The following is a 22,038-nucleotide window of genomic DNA, read 5'->3' as shown; positions in this document are numbered from 1 at the left end:
CCAACTCCAACATGGGCGGCGCAGTGGGAGTCAGCCTCCTCAATTCCTTTCAGAAGAGTGGGCCTGGTTGGCAGACATCTGCCATGTCCTTGGTAATTTTGAGGAGTCTACCCAGGTGGTGAGCGGCGATGCTGCAATCATTAGCGTCACCATTCCTCTGCTATGCATCTTGAGAAATTCCCTGCAAACCATAAAGGCAGCTGCTTTGCGCTCGGAAACGGGGGCGGGGGAAGACAGTATGCCGCTGGATAGTCAGGGCACCCTCCTGTCTATTTCTCAGCGCGTACAGGAGGAGGAGGAGGAGCATGAGGAGGATGAGGAGGAGGGGGAAGAGACAGCTTGGCCCGCTGCTGACGGTACACCGGCTGATTGCCTGTCATCCTTTCAGCGTGTATGGCCTGAGGAGGAGGAGGAGGAGGAGGATCCTGAAAGTGATCTTCCTAGTGAAGACAGCCATGTGTTGCGTACTGGTACCCTGGCACACATGGCTGACTTCATGTTAGGATGCCTTTCTCATGACCCTCGCGTTGCACGCATTCTGACCACAACGGATTACTGGGTGTACACACTGCTCGACCCACGCTATAAGGAGAACCTGCCCACTCTCATTCCCGAAGAGGAAAGGGGTTCGAGAGTGTTGCTATACCACAGGACCCTTGCGGACAAGCTGATGGTAAAATTCCCAGCCGACAGCGCTAGTGGCAGAAGGCGCAGTACCGAGGGCAAGGTAGCAGGGGAGGTGCGGAGATCGAGCAGCATGTACATCCCAGGCAGTGCAACAGTCTTTAAGGGCCTGGACAGCTTTATGGCTCCCCACCAAGACTGTGTCACCGCTCCCCAGTCAAGGCTGAGTCGGCGGGAGCACTGTAAAAGGATGGTGAGGGAGTACGTAGCCGATCGCACGACCGTCCTCCGTGACGCCTCTGCCACCTACAACTACTGGGTGTCGAAGCTGGACACATGGCCTGAACTAGCGCTGTATGCCCTGGAGGTGCTTGCTTGTCCTGCGGCTAGCGTCTTGTCGGAGAGGGTGTTTAGTGCGGCTGGGGGAATCATCACAGATAAGAGTACCCGCCTGTCAACCGACAGTGCCGACAGGCTAACACTCATCAAGATGAACAAAGGCTGGATTTCGCCAGACTTCTCTTCTCCACCAGCGGACAGCAGCGATACGTAAGCAATACGTAGGCTGCACCCGCGGATGGAAGCTACGTTCTCTCTCACCATCCAAAACGGGGACATTTCTGCTTCATCAATCTGTGTCTAATATTCCTCCTCCTGCTACTCCTCCTGAAACCTCACGTAATCACGCTGAACGGGCAATTTTTCTTAGGGCCACAAGACTCACTCAAATAATTTTTCTGAACAATTTTTAAAAGTTTCAATGCGCTTAAAAGCGTTGGAACTTTAACTTGAACCAATTTTTCGTTACACTGGGCTGCCTCCAGGCCTAGTTACCACTTAAGCCACATTAACCAAAGCGATTAATGGGTTTCACCTGCCCTCTTGGCTGGCCATGGCCAATTTTTGGGATGTACATTAGTACTGTTGATACAGCAATTTTTGTGGGCCCTCGCCTACAGTGTAATCAAATTAATTTTTAGCCCACCTGCATTCCAGCTGACGTTACCTCAGCTGTGTTGGGCAGTGCAATGGGATATATTTATGTACTGCCGGTGGCTTCCTGGCACCCACCCATGCTGTGGGTCCACAGGGAGTTTAACCTACATGTGTCCACTTCTAAAGAACCCCAGTCTGACTGGGGCATGCAGTGTGGGCCGAAGCCCACCTGTATTACGCACGACATTACTACCTCAGCTGTGTTGGGCAATGCAATGGGATATTTTTGTGTACCGCCGGTGGGTTCCAGGGAGCCACCCATGTTGTAGGTGCACACGGAGTTTAACCTACATGTGTCCACTTCTAAAGAACCCCAGTCTGACTGGGGCATGCAGTGTGGGCCGAAGCCCACCTGTATTACGCACGACATTACTACCTCAGCTGTGTTGGGCAATGCAATGGGATATTTTTGTGTACCGCCGGTGGGTTCCAGGGAGCCACCCATGCTGTCGGTCGACAGGGACTTCACAATAGGGAGTTGTACCTGCCTGTGTCTATGAATTAAAAAGCCCGGTCTAACTGGGGCATGCAGACACCTTGACAGAATGAATAGTGTGTGGCACATAGGTTCTCCATTGCTATGCCCACGTGTGCAGCTCCTGATGGCGGTGGCACAGGATTCTATTTCTCATTGCTTCTGTACAGCATTGTGGGCTATCGCCCCGCCCCTTTTAAAGAGGGTCGCTGCCTAGCCATGCCAACCTCTGCAGTGTGTGCCTGTGGTTCCTCCTCATGGCAGACGCACTTCTAAATAGACATGAGGGTGGTGTGGCATGAGGGCAGCTGAAGGCTGCGCAGGGACACTTTGGTGTGCGCTGTGGGGGGGGAGGGGGGGCGGTTGGGCAGCATGTAACCCAGTAGAAGTGGCAGTGGAGTGTCATGCAGGCGGTGATTGTGCTTTGTTGGAGGTAGTGTGGTGCTTAGCAAAGGTATGCCATGCTAATGATGGCTTTTCAGAAGTAAAAGTTGTTGGGAGGGGGGGGGGGCCCACTCTTGCCGGTATTGTGGCTTAATAGTGGGACCTGTGAACTTGAGATGCAGCCCAACATGTAGCCCCTCGCCTGCCCTATCCGTTGCTGTGTCGTTCCCATCACTTTCTTGAATTGCCCAGATTTTCACACATGAAAACCTTAGCGAGCATCGGCGAAATACAAAAATGTTCTGGTCGCTCATTGACTTCAATGGGGTTCGTTATTCGAAACGAACCCTCGAACATCGCGGGAAGTTCGTTTCGAATAACGAACACCCGAACATTTTGGTGTTCGCTCATCTCTAGCTAGCACTGTTATGGAGGTCACTATAATATGCATCTTTTTCTGTAGAACCTTATTTTGATGAGGAAAGGGGATATTCATGTTTTTCAGACATTGGCATGAAAGGTGGCACTGCTTTAAAAATGAGGTACTGCCGCAGCCTAGCTGTATATTAGGATTGATTACCTAGTGTAAAAATTATGAGGCTCCTATGCCAACTAGTATAGTTATGTAGGACATGGAGGATAAATAACATGGGACATTGCGCAAGCTTATTTCATGAAGGAATGCCACTTGAAGCCAAGGAATAAAGCTTGACTTCTTGTTGCAAAACCTGTAAATGACAGATTTTGAGGCCAAAACAATATTCTTCCTCAGAATGCTGGGGGTATACAAGTATGGTGTTGGTTATGATTAGTTAGTAACACAGTATGTTAGGCTGAAAATAAGAAATATGTCCATCTAGTTCGGTCTATTGCACCCTCAATGGTGATCCAGAGGAAGGGGCACATTTTTTACCCGCACATAACCCTCAGGCGTCATTTGACGACACATTGCTCATTCTGGCCCCTGCCCCTTCATCGAACTCGGAAAGATGGCGCTGGATCTTCATCTGAAAGCACATGATGTTGGACGTCCATGACGACAGCAACTCACGCAGGACCGGATACAAAAAGACCATATTTGGAACACCCAATCCCATTCTTTGATTTCCAACCACGTATTGCTTCCTGCTGCCCATAAAGGGCAATTAACTCATCATACTATATAAGATGCTATACGCCTACTAATAAACAGAGTCCAGAAGACTTTCTACACTGACAGTCTTGTCTCCGTGTGATCTCTTCCATTGTGTGCACAATCTCTGAACATAAATTTGGAAGGGTGCAAACACTCCTATTGATTACGTTGTGAACCCCAAAATAAATCCACTACAGTATTTGTGGCAGATTGCCCTGTCTGTCCCCCTAATAATTGAGTCTCCTATTACCAGGACCTGTCTAGTCTGCCCTGCGCTCCTATTCCCCTTTTTACTGGAGGAGACTTTCTGCTGGCGGTCAGAGGGCATGTCGTGCTGCAAGAGTGCTAACCCTATAATGGCATCTCCTCATCTCCCAACTTTTTAAACTTGCTGGGGTGTGCCAGTTCAGGGCTAGCCTCTCTGGATCTCTTCCGTCTACGCCTCTTTCTGTCATCCAGCAATCTGCGTGCTCATCCTGCTCTCCTGTACTACCATCCACCTTCACATCTACCCCAGCGAATGCCTGCTCAGTGAGCAGCAAACTCCTTTCCATGGTGTCAATTAGAGATGAGCGAGCACCAAAATGCTCGGGTGCTCGTTAATCGGGACGAACTTTTCGCGATGCTCGAGGGTTCGTTTCGAGTAACGAACCCCATTGAAGTCAATGGGCGACCCGAGCATTTTTGTATATCGCCGATGCTCGCTAAGGTTTTCGTTTGTGAAAATCTGGGCAATTCAAGAAAGTGATGGGAACGACACAGCAACGGATAGGGCAGGCGAGGGGCTACATGTTGGGCTGCATCTCAAGTTCCCAGGTCCCACTATTAAGCCACAATAGCGGCAAGAGTGGGCCCCCCCCTCGCACTGTCAGCGTAAAGATCGTTCTCCTCTGTCACAGCTGTAACAGCTGTGGCAGAGAAGAACGATGTTTGCCCATTGAATTCAATGGAGCCAGCAATACAGCAGGTCCCACTGAAAGCAATGGTCTGCCGGCGATGGCAGGATGAATTGTCGGGAAGGGCTTAAATATATAAGCCCTTCCCTGCAATTCATCCAGAAATGTGTAAAAATAAAAATATATACCGGCGTATAAGGCGACGGGGCGTATAAGACGACCCCCCAACTGTCACCTTATACCCCGGCAATACAGTGGAGCAAAGAATAAAAATCATCACTCACTTCTTCTGGCGTTCTGCGGTGCTGCTGCAGGCTGTCGCTCCCTCCTGGTCCCCGGCAGAGCATTGCTTTCTGGACGCAAGGCTTGAAATCCCCGCCTCCAGAAACACACGTGCCTTCAGCCAATCACAGCCCTTCGTAGAGAAAGCAATGCTCTGCCGTGGACCAGGAGGGAGCGACAGCCTGCAGCAGCACCGCAGAACGCCAGAAGAAGTGAGTAATGATTTTTATTCTTTGCTCCACTGTATTGCCGGCGTATAAGGTGACAGTTGGGGGGTCGTCTTATACGCCCCGTCGCCTTATACGCCGGTATATATTTTTATTGTAACACATTTCTGGATGAATGGCAGGGAAGGGCTTATATATTTAAGCCCTTCCCGACAATTCATCCCGCGCTCGCCGGCAGCCCATTGCTTTCAGTGGAACCTGCTGTATTGCTGGCTCCATTGAATTCAATGGGCAAACATCGTTCTTCTCTGTCACAGCTGTTACAGCTGTGGCAGAGAAGAATGATTTGTCTTCTATATGTTCTCAATGGGGTCGGCGCTGCTGCCGCCGGCCCCATTGAGCGCATATAGAGAAGAGAACAGAAATCGCAGATCGCACATAGGTGCGATCTGCGATTTCTATGGCCTTAAGAAGGACCGTTGGGGTTCTTGAAACCTAAAATACTCCTAACACTCTCCCTATAGCAGCTCCACCAAGATACCACTTTCCCTGAACTAATGTCAGAATGCATCTGTGGCGAGCCGCGGGAGGGGCAGATTTTAATACTCGGGTGACACCTAATCTCGCCAGCCACTCACTGCAGGGGGGTGGTATAGGGCTTGAACGTTGCAGGGGGAAGTTGTAATGCCTTCCCTGTCTTTCTATTGGCCAGAAAAGCGCGCAAATTTCTCAGGGAAGAAAGTGAAAGTAACCCGAACATCGCGTGGTGCTCGTTACGAGTAACGAGCATCTCGAACACCCTAATACTCGAACGAGTATCAAGCTCGGACGAGTATGCTCGCTCATCTCTAGTGTCAATGGATCTCAGTACTGCAAGCTGCAAATTTAGATCCAGGATTTGGGCTTCTAAATGTGCATTGTGCTCATATTTTATACAGCAGTATGCATCCTCGAATGGCTGTTGAAGTACTGCATACATGGTGGTGTTATGCTACACAGCCTCTAAAAGGGGCGAGGGGAGGGGGAGCGGAGCTTGTGTGCATTCACGAGAAAGACCAGCTGATTAGTGCTGGAAACACTCCTGAGCCAGAAACCTGAATTTAGGAGAGCCTTCAAACCACGTAATGCAAAAAAATAGATGAGTGCATCATTAAGTTCTGCAAAGACTTAGTAATATACTGTATGTATGTTGATTTTTTTTTGCACAAAGGTATCCATAGCCTTTCAATCAAGTATGCCTTAGTTTTCTTACTAATATGCCTTGAATAAATTGACACATAAAGACAATATCTTTTCAAAAAAGGTGTTGTCTTCTTGCGGTTATGAACAGATTGCTCCAACTTCTGTCATTGGACTACTTTCCGCGGATGAGGAAAATTGGCTTCTACCACATGGGAGTTTTTGCCTTACGCTGCATCAACATTGCGTAATACTAGGTTGAACTGGGTAGACCTATGTCTTTTTTTTAGCCTTAAGGTCCATTTAGACAGGAGGAATGTCAGGCAAAAGGTGCCCGACACTCGTCCCTGTGTGTCCTCCCTCCCATGCTTCTGCATGGGAGCTAGTACTGCTGGCTCACTCACAGAGCATCCAGCAGGGGGACAAGCGGCTGCAGGAGATTTCTCTCCTCTCGCTCCCCCGCCCCTCTCCATTCACTGAACATAGCGGCTGTTCAATACTGAACATCCGCTATTTAGACTGAACGATGAGCGATCAGCTCCTCATCCATCGTTTATGCTGCATAAATGATGGACGATGAGCTGATCGCTCATTGTTCAGTGTAAATAGTGGCTGTTCAGTATTGAATGGCTGCTATGTTATGTCAATGGAGAGGGGCAGGGGAGTGCGAGGAAAGAAATCTCCTCCTGCCGCCCTGCTGAGAGCTAATGTTACTAGCTCCCATGCAGCAGCATGGGAGCTAGCATGTGTGGGGATGAGTGTTGGGTATTGTTTGCCCGACATTCGTCTTGTCTAAAAGGGCCTTTACAAACTATGTTATTATGAAGGCTGTTATTATTGGAGCAATTCACACATATCCCTTGGAGTGGTCACTTAAAGGAGATGTCCCGCGCCGAAACGGGTTTTTTTTTTTTAACCCCCCCCCCCCGTTCGGCGCGAGACAACCCCGATGCAGGGGTTAAAAAAACCACCCGCACAGCGCTTACCTGAATCCCGGCGGTCCGGCGTCTTCATACTCACCTGCTGAAGATGGCCGCCGGGATCCTCCGTCTTCGTGGACCGCAGCTCTTCTGTGCGGTCCACTGCCGATTCCAGCCTCCTGATTGGCTGGAATCGGCACGTGACGGGGCGGAGCTACACGGAGCCGCTCTCTGGCACGAGCGGCTCCATAGAAGACTGCTGAAGACCCGGACTGCGCAAGCGCGGCTAATTTGGCCATCGGAGGCCAAAAATTAGTCGGCACCATGGAGACGAGGACGCTAGCAACGGAGCAGGTAAGTAAAAAACTTTTTATAACTTCTGTATGGCTCATAATTAATGCACAATGTATATTACAAAGTGCATTATTATGGCCATACAGAAGTGTATAGACCCACTTGCTGCCTCGGGACATCTCCTTTAAGTCCATTACGCTGCGGATCTTTTGCAGATTTTACACATAGAGTTCAATGGGAAGTTAAAATCCACAACAAATCCAAATTGTTGCTTATACCCCACAGATCTGCAGGTAGGAACATTTTGTAAGATAATAAAGGCTGTAAAATTAATATTTAAGAAAAAAAGTCTTCTTCTTGCTCCATATGGAGTCTTGCCTGTCCCCCTGCCGGTCTTTGCATTATGGCCTCCAGTGATGACATATAACTGCTGCTTCCATCAATCACAGGTTGCAGTGGTCACACACCATTGCAAGAGATGGAAAAATAACAATAAGGGAACAGGGAGAAGATGCTGAAGATGAGAATCCTTTTTTTAAAAATTCCTATCCACATAAGCAAATTTGCACCAAATTGGAGTGGATTTGCTGCTGTGGAAAACACATTCAGTTCCATGAGAATGTACAATAAAATTTAAGGGTTATTTTCACATTATTGGTACATCTAACACAATAATGCATTTCAAAAACCGTAAACCATTTTAATGGGTTAAATTCTATCTATATTCCTGACCATGCTTTAGCATTGATTTCAATATATACTACATGCTACCTTCTTCTATACAAATCCATTCTTTCGCAATGTAAATCGGCCTTTAGATCAGAATGAGGTTCGCATGCTATTGTTAGTTCTATGTATATATATATTAATGAAAATGGTAATTGCTGGAGGATGCTACAACATTGTGTGTTTGAAAGCATAAAGAGATGGCTAACTACTGTTGCCCTTGACTCCAAAGAATGGCTTGACTTCGTAAACAAAAGGTTGTATGGGGTCCACAATCTCTAGTTATAATTGCTTCTTATAACAAAGAGCTGTTTTTTAAATATAAGATAGACTGTTATACCGAGGACCATATAACATAGTACCATAGTATGTTAGGCTGAAAGAAGACAATGTCCATCCAGTTCAGCCTGTTTCCAGACCCCCTTGATGATTTAGAGAAAGGCAGAAAAAAAACTGTGAGGCAGAAGCCAATTTAGCCCTTTTTCGGGAAAAAAAGAAAAAAAATTCTTCCCGACTCCATAATGGCAGTCAGAATAATCCCTGGATCAACATTTGAAAAATTGCTAGACCCGGATCAACAACCCTGCTGGTTATTTAATGTCTATATCCTGTAATATCATAGAAAGACGCCTAGTCCCCTCTTAAACTCCTGTATCGATTTTGCCATCACCACGTCCTCAGGCAGAGAGTTCCACAGACTCACTGCTCTTACAGTAAAGAACCTCCTTCTGTGTTGGTGATGAAACCTACTTTCTTCTGGTCGTGGAGGATGCCCTCTTGTTGCCCGTCACAGTCCTGGGTCTAAACAGATCATAGGAGAGATCCTTGTCCTGGAACTATCTTTCTGGCTGGAATATGTCAGCCGCTGCATAGACTCCTATGGGAGCCTATGGCAGCTGCCGGAGAAGGGAGGTGGGAAGGAGTTTAGCAGTGTGACTGCTAAACTCCCACCCCCTTTCTCCCCGCCCTTTGCCAGCTGTTTGCAATGGGAGGGGGTGGGACGGGGCAGACCTAGCTGCTAATCTCCCACCCTGTCCTGCCCCCTCCCATTGCTGGCTGCTAACAAGCGGCAGAGAGGGGGCAGGAGCTTAGCACACTAGCTCCCACCCCATCCCGCCTCTTCCTGTTGCTGAGAGTCGGGGAGGGAAGGGGGAGACAGCTTAGCAAAGCTAAATTATATCCTTCCGCCAAATGACATTGCGGCCTCGCCATATATGCAGCGGGCCATCTGAACAGGCGCACAAACATTCACATGGGCGAACGTATAATCACTGACGTCGTTGTGAAAGAGCCCTTAGCATGTATATGCACAATTACACAGAATACTAAGTGATGACTGCTGGGCACATTTCATTGCTACCACCATTTGCCCGTTTATTTTAAATATCATTGTATGTTGTCTTTGTGTTTTTTGAATAATAAAGTATTTAGATTATATTTAGGGGTCATTACTTATGGTTATTTTTTGCCTTTGGCAATGAGAATTGTGTTTATATAACCCAGAGTATTCATAGGGCAATTTCATAAGATATTCCTGAATTATATAAAGCGGCATTATATTATATTGCTTCAAACCATTGAAAAACAGGCTTTTATATATCAGAGCGATGCAGTTTGAGGTTAACGATAATAACAACCTATTACAACATATTCTAGAACACATAGTATATTAACTACATAAGCCACTGTGTAGAATGCAGCCGCAGCGTTCATGTGCTGTATGTTTGTCAGCCTATTTACAAAGACAGAAAGGATATTGTAGCCTAATGGCAAGAATATTAATCCACTTTCATCGAATTCTAAGAGTATGGCGTCTGGCGCTCAGTGACTAGTGTGTCATATTAACTGGAGCACAAAGACAGTTGTAGCAGCGTATGACTAAACGCTACTTATACCCTGGTGCAGAAAAAGAGGTGTGGATTTGAGGACATGAATGGGGGAACAAACGTAAGAGACATTCTATCTTGTTAACCCCTAACGACCTCCCATACACCTTTTGACAGCGGCCGTTAAGGTGCTTTATTCTGATACGCCGTCTTTTTACGGCAGCTGCATCAAAAGTCTGGCAGGATCTCCCATGCTAGGCAGAGTGGGTTCTCAGCTAGGCAGAGTGGGTTCTCAGCAGCAGGGACCAGAGAAACTTCTGATCACTGCTGTTTAACCCTTTACATGCCTTGGCATGTAAAAGCTGACAGAGGGAGAGGGCTCCCTCTCTCGACCATCGGACCCCCGTGATATGATCACGGAGTTCCAATGGATTGCTTTGGCACCCAGGGGCTTTATAATACTGTCCTCCAGGTCTGCCAGCTATGGTAAACTATGCGGCTCAGCCTCTGTCTAAGCTTCCTAGGCTTTGTAATACATTGCTATACTTCAGTATAGCAGTGTATTAAAATAATGATAAAATATGCTGATATTCAAGTCCCTTAGTGGGACAAACATAAAAAGTATTTTTAAAAAACTGTCCAAAAAATTATTTAAAAAGTCAAAACCCTTCTTTACTATGTAAAATGATCACTAGAAATGTAACACCATTGGGCTCTTATATAGAGTGTTTATAAAAAACCTCACTTTAACCCTTTGCAATTCCAATTTTGGATTCAGGGTTTCCTAGGGGGTTTTCTCTTTCTGCCATTACACAATGGCGCCATCTGCTGGCTAGAGCCAGTACTGCGGTATAGGCTATGCTGAAGAGGCCCCTGACAACAGAGCAGCCAGTAATCTACAGTAAGAATACCCGGCCAGATGTCTTCCAACATCAGAGCTGTACAGCCTTCAATCAGAATGTCTTTAGACTTCAGACAGTGGATTGGAAAGGGTTACATTTTGCTCACTTTTTGAGTTTGCAATGCTGTCCTATGGCTTTCTCCAGGGCTTTAGACGCGACTGGAGTGATGATTATTATTGTGATATCTTGTACCATATATTGAATATAGAGGTAAGCTAAATATAAAGCATGTTGATTTGAGTTATTGTAATGCAACTGCATTTTACTGACCGCATTACGGCCAAAACAGCTTGGTCTTATAGTAAATGATGATCACTAAAGAACCTTTCTGGTTATATATGTTAAGCAAAACTGTGGGTTATATGTGCAAAAATGTTGCTGTATTATGGCCATATGAAATTGGCCTTCTACATTCTCCTATTGCCTACCTTACGTAAGGTTCTTCGGGCTCCAAATAAACTAAATTGCTTTTGCATTTTGATGAGTCTACAGGACCTACAAATTTATGCTGGTTATAGGCAGCGACATGTTTTTTACACAAATCCTACAAAACTAAAGAGTGGGATAGAGTTTTTGAAATGTGGGAGTAGATGAGTGAAATGTGGAAACTTCACCTATTTGTTGATTTACCGGTGTATTTCCTATAGTAGAATATTATTTCTCCCATGGAGGCTGAAAATGGATAATATAGGGTTTTTTTTGCCAAAAAAGAGATGATTGCCCATAGCTGAACTAGTGCAGATATTGAACTTGATCAGCGTCAGGTGGAACGCTTTTACTTACTGCTTTGGCCACAATCTTCTTATAACAAATGTTAGTATACTTTTGGGAATGAACTTGGTGAGATTGGGGTATTTTTAGAAATGCATGCTGAGTAGCATACATATTTAGAAATCTCTTTGGCTTTTACCAATTGGTTTACTAACTATTAAGGCCCATTTACATGTAACGATTATCGCACACAATTCGTTGAAATTACTGAATTTGACTGATAATCGTTACATGTAAACATGGGTATCGTTCACTTTTAGTTTGAACGATGATTTTAAGGTGAACTTAAAATCCATTGTTCAGCTACTAGAGATAAAGCAGTTTGCATTTATCTCCTGTATACCTCAGGCTATTCTTTCCATGGACAACCAGCTGATTACATTGCATTTTGCGTGTAGTCCTGACGAGAACAATGCAGCTGCTCGCATAGCTGGGCGTGTGACTAATCACAGGCTGGGCTATGCGAACAGCTCCTGAAGGTCCATTTACATGCAAATGAAGATGATAAAGTGTTAATGGACATTAGAGCCCTTTAACACTTTATGCAAAAAGATTGTTAAAACTTTCAATCTTTCAATTGTTTGAAAAATGATCTTTGTGTGTAAATGGGCTGCTAGACACTGACCACAGATACATTTTCAACTACCTGGCTGGAGAAGATCACAGTGCTTTTCCAATCTAAAATATGTAATTATTAACTTTATTGTATAGCTAAATGATTGTTATAAGTCTTATCACTTGTATTTGATCTCGTATGTGGGCATTCTTGAGTATAAAATCTGCATAAGGAAGTAGTCACTGTTAGCAAACTCGACTATCAGGATATATATGGCAAGCTCAGAGCACTTTGAGTGATCTGTGGAATGATTCCTACTTTGTACAATGGAGAGCTGAGTTTAAGGGGATTGTACGAGAGTCACAAATTATTCCCTATCCACGGGATGGGGGATAACTTGCTGATTGATGGAGGGCTGAGACCCCCAACCAATCCTGAAACTGGTGTCATCTTCTATTCATTGCGGGCATGCTTCTCCCACCTGTAGTGACATCACAGTAAAGGGAGCAATGGCCATGCGTGCGCAAAGAGCACTCCAGTCATTTCAGGGGGGCTAACAGAACTATCAGAATGTTTGTCAATCGGCTATAGCTGCAGTTCCATTGAAAATAAATGGAGTGGCACTGTGTTTGCGTAACTATTGCACCATTCACTCTCCTCCTCATTATGAGGGGTGCAGTAATCCCACAGTGACATGGGACCACCATTCTTGGGATCAGTGTTGGTCTCAGACCCCCACCAATCAGTAAATTATCCATAATTTTTGGGATAGGGGATAACTTGAATTTCTGGTACAACCTCTTCAATGGCTTATTCATACATTATGCTTTAGAGCTGATGAAATGTTACTATCATTCAATATGATTTTCGTTGATTGGGTTGATTGTGTTACATTGTGTACGTTTTTTACATTTTCTTCCTTGTAGGTCAATACATTTGTCCTATTTCGAGTTGTGATGGTTACAATTTCAAGCGCTCGTAGGCGTGCCAAGATGCTGACCCCTAACTGTAGCTTAGAGAAGCAGATGGGCATCCAGGTCTGGTGAGTTGACATAAGAATCTAAGTGAGGTTCTGGCTAGAATTAATGCTCTTTTTTAAATTGGAAAAGGATGGGCAGAGCGTCCTAGGTTGGCAAACTTCATAGAAGCTTCCAATATGTCACAACATACTCAGCCCTCAAAGCAATTAAAGCTGTATCTCTTAGCAGTCCAGAGAGATCATGTAATGTTTTTGGTCAAACTATTTGACAAATTATTTCTAATAAGTCAATCATAATATTAAAGGATGGAGTCAGAAAACTGTGACCTTTCGAATTTCCTTAACAAGTAGGTCTCATTGCTAGTCCTGAGGGATTTATGGAGACCCTTGAGTGCTTTTATTCAAAGTTTCTGTAACTTTTTTTCTTGTTTTTAGCCACCCTCATCACAAGGCACAGGTATATTCTGCAGCACCATAGTACCCCTCTTACAGAACCAGCCACTACAAGGTTGCCTATCTTGTGGTTCCTCTCATGTCCAACACACTGATGTCATGAGTAAAATGAATCAATGAGATGTTTATGAACACCCTCTCCTTTTAATAAAGGGGGTATTCCAACCACAGTAAAATTATCCCCCCTCTCCACAGGATAGGGGGATAACCTGATTGTCAGTAGGGGTCCGACCTCTGGGATCTCTGTCGATCCCAAGAATGAAGCCCTAGCATGTCTCAAAGTGTACTTCTGCTCCATTCATTTCAATGTGACGAGCACTTTGCTATTTCTGGTGGACCCATTGAAGTGCTGTATTCTCTGGATTGGTGGACGTCCCAGTGGTAGGACCCCCACTGATCAGCAAGTTATCCCCTATCCTGTGGATAGCTTGCTGTTGTATAGCAACCCCTCTAAATTGAAACCAGACAGTAATAAGCTGATCTCCACAGGTTCATGGCTTTGAAAGCTTCTGGGCATCAATTGGGGGAATCTACTGTATAGTAGTACTTTTTAATTGCAAATATAGTATTGGCCCTACTGTCCTATACATTTTCTTGTTTTACCCTGTACAACTGAAAAACTCTTATCGCATTTTTTTTAATGTCATGATTGGAATGCTTATTTGATTACTGTCCATTGTGTATTTGCATATCATATGAATTTATATATCTATACTGTATCTATCCATATTTTTCTTTTCTTTGCAGGGCCACCGCAAAGCCGATTATTGTGCTCCTTCCTGTCCTGGGACTGACTTGGCTGTGTGGTGTCTTGGTACACATAAGTGTAATCTGGGCGTACATTTTTATTTTCCTGAATGCATTCCAGGTAGGAGGCGTCTACAAAATAAAAATACATACTTTCTTCTGCATCTTTTCTAAAAATGAATTGCAAAATATATAGAAAAAAGGTCTCCTCTAGTGTATATACATACCTTTTACAAAGTGGGTCTGGAAAGTCTTCAGACCCCTTCACTTTTTTTACATTTTGCTATGTCCTGTGCAAATTTTAAAAAAAATCAAGTTCTTCCCCATCATTCTACACTCAATACCTCATAATGAGAAAGTGCAAAAAGAATGTTTGAAGTCTCTGTGAATTTATAAAAAAATGAAGGGCTGCCATTTTGCGTTGATGTAAATATTCAGACCTTGTGCTTCGTACTTAGTTGAAGCACCTTTGACAGCAATATTGCCTTTAATCTTTTTGGATATGATGTCAAAAGGTTTGCACATCTGGATTTGGGAATTTTCTACCATACTTCTCTGCAGATCCTCTCAAGCTCTGTCAAATTGGATGGGGGCCGTCTATGGACAGCTATCTTCAGGTCTCTCCAGAGATGTTCGATTGGGTTTAAGTCAGGGCTATGGCTCGCCACTCAAGGACATTCACAGAGTTGTCCCTAATCCACTCCTGTGTTGTCTTGACTGTGTGCTTCGGGTCGTTGTCTTGTTTGAAGAACCTGAACCTTCTCCCCAGTCTGAGGTCTCTTGTGCTCTTGATCAGGTTTTTATTAAAAATATCTCTGTGCTTTGCTCCATTCAGCTCTCCATCAACCCTGACCAGTCTCCCTATCCCAGTTTCTAAAAACACCCCCACAGTATGATGCTGCCACCACCATTCTTCACTGAAGGGGTAGTATTAGGCAGGTGATAAGTGGTGCCTGGTTTCCTCCAGGCATAGTAACATAGTATGCTAGGCTGAAAAAAGGCAAATTTCCATCAAGCTCAGCCTGTTCCCCCACCCCCCATGTTGATCCAGAGGAAGGCAAAAAGAAACAGATGAGGCAGAAACCTCGTACTTAGTTGAAGCACCTTTGACAGCAATATTGCCTTTAATCTTTTTGGATATGATGTCAAAAGGTTTGCAGACCTGGATTTGGGAATTTTATGCCATACTTCTCTGCAGATCCTCTCAAGCTCTGTCTGATTGGATGGGGGCCGTCTGTGGACAGCTATCTTCAGGTCTCTCCAGAGATGTTCGATTGGGTTTAAGTCAAGGCTATGGCTCACCACTCAAGGACATTCACAAAGTTGTCCCTAATCAACTCCTGTGTTGTCTTGACTGTGTGCTTAGGGTCGTTGTCTTGTTTGAAGAACCTGAACCTTCTGCCCAGTCTGAGGTCTCTTGTGCTCTGGATGAGGTTTTTTTTTTTTTTTTTTTTTTTTTTTTTTTATAAATCAATTTTTATTCAGGTTTTTTAACAATAAATGAACATAAACACACAGTAGAAGCCATATGATTACATCGAGAAAAATGTCTAACAATCATTAGCCTCTGGGTCTGTATCAAACAACTTGTTAGAATATAGAATATAGCCAAGATCGCTAACAATGGTGCTGAGAGAACCTAGTTATTTCGCTGAGAGTGCACACAATATCTCAAGATTGTGCTAATATCTACACCTCAAGAAGACCTAGGTCTTAATCCATAGCTCATTGCAACGGCAAGATATGCCAAAGAGCACGTACGAGGGGGGGGGGGGTAAGGGATAGGTAGGAACAATTGAGGAAAGTGGGTGAGGGAAGCAGTGGTGGGGGGGGGGGGGGGAGAGGGGGGGGGGGAGTTTGTGAGTGTCACAAAAGTCGCATAGATCATCGTTGTCAGGCAACGAAGGCGCCAAAAGGAGAGATAAACGAGGAACAGAAAAACCAGAGAGAGTAGCATATGTAGAAGTCACTTACCGGCCGGGTGCGAGGATGGTAGAGGGGGGGGGCCTCCGCTCACCGGTTCCATATGTCAGAGTCGCTAATGGCCCTCCATGGGAACCATATCTGTAAGAATTTGTCATATGTGTTTCTGGTCCAGCTGTGCATTTCCTCCAGATTATAGAGGAGGTCCACCCTCTCCTTCCACTGTCTCAATGTAGGCGGTGTGTTTTGTTGCCATAAGGGGGGAATTAAGGCCTTGGCTGAGTCTATTAGTGACGCTAGGAGCTTGTTCTTCAGTGGGTGAAAAGAGCCAGAGGGTCTCCACAAAAAGATAATGTCCGGGGAAAGAATGAATGTGGGGGAAAGTCTCCGCAGGGTCTCCTCCACCCCCCTCCAGAAGGGCGCCAGGGTCGGGCATGTCCACCAGATGTGGAGGTAGGAGCCGACGTCCCCCCCGCATCTCCAGCATAGGTTCTGCGGGGTCAGATAGTGGTCGAATAGCCACTGAGGCGTCCTATACCACCTGGCTAGCAATTTGTAATGAGATTCTTGAGCTAAAATACAAGGCGATAGGCCAAAGGAGGTTTTAAGAATCAAATTAGACTCCTCAGATGTGAGAGTAATGTTCAACTCCCTCTCCCATGAGAAAAGGAAGGCCGGCTTATACTCAACCGGCGGGGTGATGAAGGCCCTGCGGAGAAAGGCGATCTTTTTCAGTCCGACCCTGTTTCCGGCCAACGTTTGTTCAAAAAGCAAAGTCGGTCTGAGTGTCTGGTGTAGCTTGAGGAACTCTTCTATGGTATTTTTGATCTGAGCTCTGTGTAAGAAGGAGAGGTTTTCGGTGAAACCCAAGGATTGAACCATAGATTCAGGGGAAAGGTGAGCTAGGGAATATAGATTGGCGATTGTCAATGAACCTGATCTCCTCCAGATCGACTCGGAGCAAGAGTCTGACGGGTATCTCATTAGTCTGCCGATCAATCGGAGTGGCAGGATGGGAGATGGGTCCGGCGCCAGCGAGTGTCTCAGTCTGTCCCACATTGCACATGGGCCCCTCAAGAGGGGGTTAAAGCTGCGACCACCGATGCGTGACCTCGCTGGAAACCAGAGATCCCCCATCAGGGGTTCGTCCGCACAGCCCCCGGCAAGGATCTGGGGTAGATCATCTTTATGAGGGTAGGCCAGAGTTACCCAGTATCCCAGTTGAGACGCCTGATAAAAATCATGAAGGTTAGGGAGACCGATCCCTCCTTCCGCGCCTCTCCTCATCAGTAAACTGCCGGCCAGCCGTGGTCTCCTCCCCCTCCACACAAATCCCGAGAAGGCAGAATTAAGGCACTTAAAAAAGGATCTCGGTAGGAAGATAGGTAGCATACGTATCTTATATAATATTATTGGCAAGATGTATGATTTTATTATATTCTTCCTGCCAAACCATGAGGTCAGTGGGACGTCATAAGATCCTAGCAGATTCTTCACCTGAGCTAACAGGGGAGCGAAGTTAGCTCTGTAAAGGTCCTCTGCTTTTTTAGTGAGCTTCACACCCAAATAGTCAATTGAGGTATTGGACCATGAAAAGGGGGAATTTGCTCTCAAGGTATCATAACGGGCCGAGGGAATGGAGACGTTCAGAATTACCGATTTCGAGAAATTGACCTTAAAATTAGATATGTGACCAAACTCCTCTAATTGTTCTGCGAGCCTTGTCAAGCCCTCTTCTGGATTTGTGACCAGGAACACTATATCATCGGCATATGCTGCCGTATCAAGACGTTTATTCCCGACCTTTAAGCCAGTTATCGCCGGGTCCTGCCTGATTCTCCGTAGGAAGGGTTCAAGGGCCAGTATGAAGAGGGACGGCGACAGGGGGCAACCTTGACGCGTGCCGTTCTTGATGTCGAAGGGAGGGGAGAGTACCTCATTTATCCTGAGACGTGCATACGGTTGGGTATAGAGGGAGAATATCGCTGCGATAAATTCTCCCGGAAAATTAAAATGGCGCAGTACCCCTTCCATGTATCTCCAGTCAACCCTATCAAAGGCCTTTTCGGCGTCCGTGCCTACTAGTGCCAAGGGTATTTTATGTGACTGTGCGTACCGTGCTGCGTGTAGGAGTCTGAGGCAGTTGTCCCTCCCCTCCCTTCCCCTCATGAAGCCTGCCTGCTCCCCATCGATCAGGCTGGTCATAAAGCCGCCCATCCTTTCGGCGAGGCGCTTCGCCCAGAGCTTCATGTCCAGATTGATCAAGGATATCGGGCGGTAGCTACCGCACGATTCCAGGTCTTTGTTCTCTTTAGGGATCAGGGTAATGTGGGCCTCAAGGGACTGTTTAGGGAGGGGTGATCCCTTCAACAAGTCGTTGAAAAGGTCAGTAAGTTTAGGTATTAGGATGGTTTGGAAGGTCTTATAATAGTGAATGGTAAATCCATCCGGGCCTGGGCTTTTATTCGGCGGGCAGGATGATATTAATTTCTGAATCTCCGATTGGGTAACCGGAGAGGTCAGAGAAGATGTATCTGCTGAGTTTAGCCTGGGGAGGTTCGCCTGCCCCAGGAACTGGTCTATTAATTGTCTGGCGTCTTCCTGTCCGCACGGGTCAGAGTTGGCTTTCAAATTGTATAGCTTAGAATAAAAGGCCTGGAATTCTTTTGCTATGTCGGGCGAGGCAGTTACCACTTGACCCTTTTCAGATTTTATTGATTTGATTAGGTTTTTCGTCTTAGCTTTTTTAATAACAGACGACATGAACCTACTGCCCTTGTTCCCTTGCGCGAAGATAATGTGTTTAAGGTGAAGCTGTTTCCTGTTAAATCTAGCATCCAGGCAGCGTTTTAACTCTGCCCTAAGGGCTGCAAGGCTTTCCAAATTAAGTTTAGTTTGAGAGAGCTTGGTCACTAATTCCAACTTGGCAATCTCGATCAGTATCCCATCTATCTCTTTCTGTAGGCGCTTTTTCACACGGGTGCCCAGTGCGATCAGCATGCCACGCATGTAGGCTTTATGGGCCTCCCAGGTCACCGGGATCGAGGTGTCCCCGACGCTATTTAAGAGAAAGTATTCCTCCAGCGCATTGTTTAGGAGGTCTCTGTCCTCCAGTGACTCTAATATGGAGGCGTTCATTCTCCATCTCCACTCCCTCGGTGCCTGGTGTGTGGGGCGTAAGACCACGTGCACTGGCGCATGATCCGAGATCGTGATCGTATCAATTTCTGCCCTCTCGAGGGTCGCAAGGAGGGCGGAGGAGACAAAGACATAGTCCAACCTCTGAAAAGAGGAATGGACTGAGGAGTAATGGGAGAAATCCTTCGTCGAGGGGTGAAGAAGACGCCAGGCGTCCACCACCCCCAAACCAAGCAGGCACTTCCCTAATTTCTTTAGCTTGCTCTGTGAGACCTGGGAGCGTCCCACTGAGGAGTCTAGGAGCGGATTGAGCGTGACGTTGAAATCTCCTGCAATCAGTAGTTGGCCCTCCGCAAAATGTTGCAGAGTCTCTAATTGCTGCAACAGCCACTGGATCTGATTAGCATTTGGGGCATATAAATTGGCCAAGGTGACCTTTACGTTATTTAATGTTCCTTTCAGGAAAAGCACTCTGCCCTCTCCGTCACTATATTGGGCTTCTACTATTAATCTTACATCTTTGTGTACGTAAACTGAGACTCCTTTTGACGCTGAGGAGGGGTGGGTGCTATGGAAAGCTTGGGAAAAGTACTTCCCTGGTAGATTAAATGTTCTGTCTCCCTTAAAATGTGACTCTTGAATGAAGAGGATTTTCGTGCCATACCTTTTGGTGAGCAGAGCTGTGTTGTGTCTTTTAGCCGGTGAGTTTAGTCCTCTCACATTGAAAGAGGTGAGCCGGAGGTCCCCCATGGCACCCGGCCTGTATAGAAAAAGAAATAGAAAATGTGACTACACACAAAGTTTTTAAAAGAAATACTACTACAACCTGGTACTATTGATGGTACACTGTACCAGGGGTTCCCTGACAAGTTCTAATGTATAGTACTAATGGGAAACAAGGGAGGGGTGAGGACACACAGGGAACGAAAAAGGAAGGGGGGGGGGGGGATAAGAGTACAGGGGCAGACAAAAGCGTCCGCTAATTAGACAAGTAGTACCTTGGGAGGGGGGAGGGCGTACAGTGACCCTAGCCCCCCACCAAGATGAGGGCGTACTACTGGGGGGGTCTGTTAAGTTACTGGCACCACCGGGGTAGTGGAGTACTCAACACAGCCTGGTCTGACAGGCACTAACGCCGGCCTCTCCGACTGTTTATGGGGTTAAAACGTGGAAATAGAGTGGGTATATCATAAGGTGGACCCGGTGCAGAACGCTCTGAATCAAGGGTCACCGATGGGCCACCGCTGAAGATGTAAACTTAACACGAAAAGAAAAAGCTCAACAAACTGTGAAAACTGGAGACATGGGTCCAGGGTGGGGCTCGTCGGTCCTGCTTTTCAGGCGTAACGCGCCGCCTGAGGGGACTCGGTCCCAGAGTAGTCCGTGCCGCCTGCTACGGAGTGTGTTGTGTCCGCTGTGAGGACAAATACATGTCTCTTTCAAAGATGGACAAAGCTGCAAAGTACTCCATAGAGCTCTCCGCAGTAACCTGCGGGTGATGGCAGCGTAAACCCTCCAGACATGACCTCAGCGACCTCCACCCAACTAGCGGGACTAAATAGCCAAAACTCCTTCTATCGTGTTTTATCCAGGGAAGTCCTCTTTAGACCTTTTCTTTTTCTCCCTGGGCGACTTGGAACCACCGGAGGCCTGCTCTCTCCCAAGATACTCCAGTGGGTGGAAGCGGGGGAGATCCGGAAGCGGCTGCCAGCAGGGGAGGTCAATAGGTTCGATCCCCAACAGCCGCCAGACCCCCCCCAGATCCTCCTGTGAACGGATATTAATCCTTTTATTTTTAAGGGAGAATCCGAGCCCGAACGGGAAGAGCCAGGCGTATTTTATTTGTCTCTCTTTAAGGATTTCCAGTAACGGGCGCATGAGACGGCGTTTAGCCAGGGTAGAAGGCGCCAAGTCTTGATATAAAGAGAGAGTAGTGTCCGCATATGAAAGGGATCTGTGAGTGCGGGCAGCCCTTAGTATAGCGAGAGTGTCAGGGAAGGCGAGGAGCTTACAGATTATGTCCCGTGGGGGCTCCGCATCGCCTGGAGGGGGCCGCAGGGCCCTGTGGATTCTCTCAACTAAGATAGAATCAGCTCTCTCCGCGCCCAGGAGCGATCCAAAGATTTCCTTGGCCACTTTAGGGAGGGAGTCACCTGCAAAGGTTTCTGGAAGGCCTTTGATGCGCAGATTATTCCGTCTACTCCTATTCTCAAAGTCCTCTTGCATCAGGAGGGCTTTATTTAGATGCATCTGCTGGTCTCTCAGGGCCTGCTCCAGTTGCTGCGCGTGCGAAATAACCGCTGAAGAGGAGGATTCTAAGTCATCTAATCTGTGCCCCATTAACCTGCATTCTTCTTTGATCTCAGCGAGATCCGCGCTGATGGGGCGCAGGGCCTGCGAGATCAGTTTTCTCATGAAACCTTTGGATATGGTTTCGCAGTCTTCACCCTCCGAGGAGTCTCCCTCCCCATCCCCCTTACTGTTAGACGCGATGAGCTCCCTTGCCGGCGCCATCTTGGCGGGAGGCCGCGGCGAGTGAGCGCTCTTCTCCTTGAAGAAGCGCTGCATGTCCGGTTGTGATTTCGCCGGTCGGGGGGTTCCCTGGTGCTCCACACTCCTGTCCCTTGAGGTTTTCCCCATATTGGCGCTTGTTAGCTGCTGACGA

General features: G+C 46.6%; 1 protein-coding gene across 1 annotated transcript in view; it reads left to right on the top strand.

Moving 5' to 3' along the window:
* Positions 1 to 22,038, top strand: part of ADGRD2 (adhesion G protein-coupled receptor D2) — a 248,331-nt gene that overhangs the window by 140,489 nt on the left and 85,804 nt on the right. The window contains exons 18-19 of the mRNA XM_066582034.1: positions 13,060 to 13,175; positions 14,313 to 14,433. Coding sequence (XP_066438131.1) covers positions 13,060 to 13,175; positions 14,313 to 14,433 — 237 coding nt within the window. The remainder of the gene's footprint in view (positions 1 to 13,059; positions 13,176 to 14,312; positions 14,434 to 22,038) is intronic.

The sequence above is a fragment of the Eleutherodactylus coqui genome, chromosome 10 (assembly GCF_035609145.1).
Source record: "Eleutherodactylus coqui strain aEleCoq1 chromosome 10, aEleCoq1.hap1, whole genome shotgun sequence".
Taxonomy (NCBI): Eukaryota; Metazoa; Chordata; class Amphibia; order Anura; family Eleutherodactylidae; genus Eleutherodactylus; species Eleutherodactylus coqui.
This window is presented reverse-complemented; position numbering and strand designations above follow the sequence as displayed.